The sequence below is a fragment of the Trichechus manatus genome, unplaced genomic scaffold (assembly GCF_000243295.1).
Source record: "Trichechus manatus latirostris isolate Lorelei unplaced genomic scaffold, TriManLat1.0 scaffold00110, whole genome shotgun sequence".
Taxonomy (NCBI): domain Eukaryota; kingdom Metazoa; phylum Chordata; class Mammalia; order Sirenia; family Trichechidae; genus Trichechus; species Trichechus manatus.
In genome coordinates, this window is record NW_004444046.1 from 4,875,540 (window position 1) to 4,880,574 (window position 5,035).

General features: G+C 43.7%; 1 protein-coding gene across 11 annotated transcripts in view; it reads right to left on the reverse strand.

The window, feature by feature from the left end:
* The window catches only part of PHC3 (polyhomeotic homolog 3), an 89,237-nt gene extending 84,728 nt beyond the window's left edge, over positions 1-4,509 (reverse strand). For 5 of the 11 annotated variants that reach the window (XM_023737900.1, XM_004383455.2, XM_023737903.1 and 2 more), the window contains exons 1-2: positions 4,385-4,506; positions 732-897 (exon numbers count right to left, since the gene is read on the reverse strand). In XM_023737900.1, the coding sequence (XP_023593668.1) occupies positions 732-897; positions 4,385-4,398 (180 nt within the window). In that variant the 5' untranslated portion in view covers positions 4,399-4,506. Of the gene's footprint in view, positions 1-731; positions 898-3,669; positions 3,708-4,384 lie in introns of all 11 variants that reach the window. The other 6 variants (XR_002825182.1, XM_023737898.1, XM_023737895.1 and 3 more) reach the window with 3 other exon arrangements.
* Positions 4,510-5,035: the final 526 nt, after the last annotated feature.

The window sequence follows — 5,035 nt, forward strand, 5'->3', positions numbered from 1 at the left end:
GAAAATCACACAGTACCAGGAATCATGGCTTAGCCAAACTGATACACACATTTTTGGGGGGACATAATTCACACCATGACACTTTCCATTTATAATTTTCCTGACACACAGTCTGTAAGCTACATGCTGATTAATACAAGCCTTCTAAACAGTATGATTAGGGAGCCCTGGTGGCGCAATGATTAAGCGCTTGGCTACTAACCAGAAGGTTCAAACCCACCCAGTGGCTCCACGGGAGAAAGACCTGGCAATCTGCTCCTGTAAAGATTACAGCCAAGAAAATCTTATGAGGCAGTTATACTCTGTCACATGGGGTCACTATGGGTCAGAATCAACTAAATGTCACCCAACAACATCAACAAACAGTAAGATTGTTAAGTAATTTGTTGCTTGTTTCAAACATTACCAATTCTAACTGTACATTTGATTTGAAACAATACATGCATGTGGATTAAGCATAAAGTAATATGACATGCTAAATCTTAGCCTAAGGAGCCCTGGTGATGCAGTGGTTACATACTTGGCTGCTAGCCAAAAGGTCAGCAGTTCAAATCCACTAGCCACTCCACAGGAGAAAGACGTGGCAGTCAGCTTCTGTAAAGATTATAGCCCTGGAAACCCTTTGGGGCAGTTCTACCCTGTCCTACAGGGTCACTATGACTCGGAATTGACTCAATGGCAGTGGGGAGTCAGTGGAAGTCTTAGTCTACCCATCACAATAGCTTAAATACCTGTACAGCATGTCGGTCTGAGCCACTGTAGACAGATATCTGTGGCTGCTGCATTCGAGAAGACGATGTAGTGATGGTTGTGGTAGTAGTGCTACTGGTTGTTGTTGACACAGAAGATGTTCCAGGGTTTGCTTCACTATCCATAGTTGTACTGTGGTCCTTAAATCTGGCAGGTAACACAAAGGGTTCGTATTGGTAAAAGCATTATCTTACGAGCTTTATAGAACATCTAATTGTCCCCAAATCAACAATACTTAAAATTTTTAAGAAGGCCCTCATAAAACACCTAGAAGGGAAAAGCACTTCACACAGGTATAGCATATTTAATAGTTAATACCTAAAAAATTTGAATTCAAATGATTCAGAGCATATAACTCACAGAAAGCCTGGCTTAAAGTTGATCTTGAAGCACTTACTGATGAAGATCAAAGACTACAGCTTTCATCAATATGGATAACACCTCAACATAAAGAAAGCAAAAATCCTTATAACTGGACCAATAAGTAACACCACGATAAATGGAGAAAATATTGAAGTTGTCAAGGATTTCATTTTACTTGGATCCACAATCAATGCCCATGGAAGCAGCAGTCAAAAAATCAAATGACATATTGCACTGGGCAAATCTGCTGCAAAAGACGTCTTCAAAGTGTTCAGATTCCTGTACACCCTCTCCTCACTTATCAACATGGTTAGGTTCCAAAGACCAGGTCGTTACGGAAAATCAGCATTATGCAAAAATGGAGGATGACCACATTACATCACAAAACGGAGGTAACAACATGATTACATAACTGCCAAGTCACCTCATTACGTAACTGCTGAATTATATCATTACATACTGCCAAACCACTGAGAATCATGGCCTAGCCAAGCTGACTAAGGTGCACCTGACCCAAGCTATGGTAATTTCAATCACCTCATATACATGCCAAAGCTGGACAATGAGTAGGGAAGATCAAAGAAGAACTGATTCATTTGAATTATGGTGTTGCCAAAGAATATTGAATATACCATGGATTGCCAGAAAAACAAATCTGTCCTAGAAGAAGTACAGCCAGAACGCTCCTCAGAAGCACGAGTTAGTGAGACACTGTCTCACTTACTTTGGACATGTTACCAGGAGGGACCAGTCCCTGGAGAAGGATATTATGCTCGGTAAAGTAGAGGGTTAGCGAAAAGGAGGAAAACCCTCAATGAGATGAACTGACACAGTGGCTCCAACAATGCGCTCAAGCATAGCAAAGGCTGTGAGAATGGCGCAGGACCGGGCAGTGTTTCATTCTGTTGCACACAGGGTCACTATGAGTCAGAACCAACTCAACAGTACCTAACAACAACGACAAAGTTTATCTTGGCATTACTGAAGGAAGATGACGATTTTGAAACCAAAATAGGTGATAAAAGAATATTAAAATACCCAGGAAAATAAAAATTTACATTAGGGTACCTTAAAACATTTCTTCACATTCTTTTGACAATACTAATTCCAAATTGAAGCCCTGGTGACAAAGTGGTTAAGTGATATGGCTGCTAACCAAAAAGTCAGCAGTTCGAATCTATCAGCCGCCCCTTGGAAACCCTATTGGGCAGTTCTACTTGGTCCTGTAAGGTCACTATGGGTTGGAATCAACTTGACCGCAATGGTTACCTTAATTACAAATTAAAATAATTCTTATCTATGTTAACGTAGAATGCCTATTGGGTTTGCATTAACTAGCTTAGTTTTGGTTACCACATATACTTGGCTTGAAAAATAAATTCTACATTTTTATTAATTCCCACTGGCTTTTCCCCTAATTAGTCTACAACACTGTCCTTACTACATCTAATAACTCTGAGTTATACTTATAAGCACATTACTTTAGGGAAATAGAGAAACAGCTGACAGCAACTTCTCACATCCTTCCAAAATCTCCTTATGAAGAACTGCTCCAAATTTTGAAAACAGCATTATATCACCTTCCTTACACGTACAATTTTTCTACTAGTCTTCCTGATGTTTTTCCCCTCCAATATTACTATCTCACTTCACTTGTGTTGTGGTACAACATTCTGCTAAATACAGAATCTAATAAGCGCAAATATTTTAAATCAATTTTGAAGGCCTCAATATTGTTAGACATTAGAATTACAATAGTTTTTGTAAGTCTGAAATGCACCACATGGTAAAAAGCCAACTTGAGGTTATACTGCTTTTATCTGCCTGTTCTTATCAGTCTTCTGAGAAACAAAATCTGACCCACCTCACACTAGCAGCATTGACAAGAATGTAACAAGAACACTTTCTTTTTCTAAAAAGACAAAGGAATTTGGCACTAATTGTGTACATGCATACTACTCCCATATTGTGTCCTTTTATGCACAATTTTTTTGTCGTTTATATCATGTATGTAAACAGTATTCATGTGCTCTTAAAGTAACCAATGTAAAAATTCTCGATTTAATAAGTGAAAGGAAAAATAGGGGGAGGGGGAGGCAAGGAGCTAACTCTTCATTTAACTTTTTTAATTAATAAAATTTATATATCTTTGTTGTCTAGTATTTTTTCCCAGAGCTTTTCAAACTGCCTTCCAACCATCAAATCACAGTATCCTATGGTAATTGTTCAACATCACACAGAATTAGTGGTAGATAAGGTAAACTTTTTACCAAACTACTGCCCGTCATAACACTTCTGAACCATAAGACCAGTTATATGCAACAAGCCAGCTTAAATTCTGGTCCTTTTGGAGTGCTGATCTGTTCAACCATGCCCTCAAACCCAAACCGTACGGTGAGCAGTTCTCAATACTAAACAAAAATGGTCAGAGAATCCAAATTTTAGGCACAAACCTAAACATCCGTGAGTCGAACTGACCAAATCATCGTACTGCATTTGGAGGGCTGGCACAAAAGAGCAATTTTGGTTAACTGCACCGTCTATGCATGTAAATACCTGCAAAATACAGCCAGCAGCTCTGGTGGACAAGAGGCCTACGCAGGAAGCATAAGTTTTTGAGTCTCTAACTAAGCATACCATCACACTGCCACACAAGAATGTGGCCCCCTAGGGAGGCACCAACACTGCAGCCAGAGACCTTTCCTTCCAGGATTTTTTCGCCTCACCATACCCCAGCAGCCCTCGCCGCTCGAAGGCCCGCGCTGGGACACCTCCTCCACGCCTCCCAGGGGAGGGCTTTGGGCGCCCTACGTCTCGGGTTCTCCTGCCGAGAAGAGCAGGGTGGCGCCGGGGCGGGAACACGGGGAGCGCGAAAGAGGCCTGGGAGTGCCCGCCCTGCCCTGCCCCTCCAGCCCCCGGCCCCGGCAGCTGCAATAAGATTGCCCGCCGGGCCTACTTGCAGGGATGACAACGCCTGAGGCGCCCACCTGGGCTCACCTCCGAGTCCCAGGGGTGACCCTGCACGCAGGGCCGCACCGATCCGGGATCAGACAGCGGATGGGGCGCTCCCGCCTGGAGGGTAACTGAACCCTTACAGGACGCCTCCGCCCCCCGACACGGGCCAAGCGGGCTCCTCCACCATAAGGAGGCTCTCGGGTCTCCCTTTCCCCCTCACTGCCCACGAAAGAGCCCTGAGATCTCCCCATGAGGGACGTGTCGCTGCCCCTACTCGCCCCACGGCTACGACATCAGTCACCAGCAAGTCACTCACTCCGCTTCCGCCATCTTCTCTCCTCCATCACTAACACGGGTTGCGCATGCGCCCCCTCCTCGGCGGGCGGAGAGGCGGGGTCGACTCAGCCCAGGGCCCCCGAAGTCACATGGGGTACTCAGTTTCCAATTCCCCTTCTGTCTCACGTCTTGCTGGGTTGTGACCAGGTTTCCCTAATTTAAATACCAGTTTCTCCTTTACAGCTCCTTGCTTTTCTTTGTCCAGGGTCTTCTTCCTGATGGGGAGGGGTCTGTAACCAGGATATGAAAAGTTCTGCTTAGACTGTTAAATTTTTTTTTAATGTTATTAATTAAAAATTTGAAGAACATCCAAAGTATACCAAAATCTCTGCAAACTGCAAAGAAGATGCCACGAGGGTTGGATGGTGAAGTGTCAGAGAGAAAGGCAGCGAGTTAGTGGCTGCAGGGCTGGTTACTTGGGATATATATATTGGAGTTTGGGCGCCTGAACAAGCAGACCCTCTCTGGGCTTTCAGAGGTGGTGGTTCCAATGCCGGTAAGGTGGGTGGTTAAGGAACCGTCCTGATTAACCCAGGAATATCATTGATGCTTTCAACATCAATTAACTGAACCATTAAGTAGGGACAGCAGCTTGAATACTTTAGGAACCCAACAGGAAAAGCCACCAGTT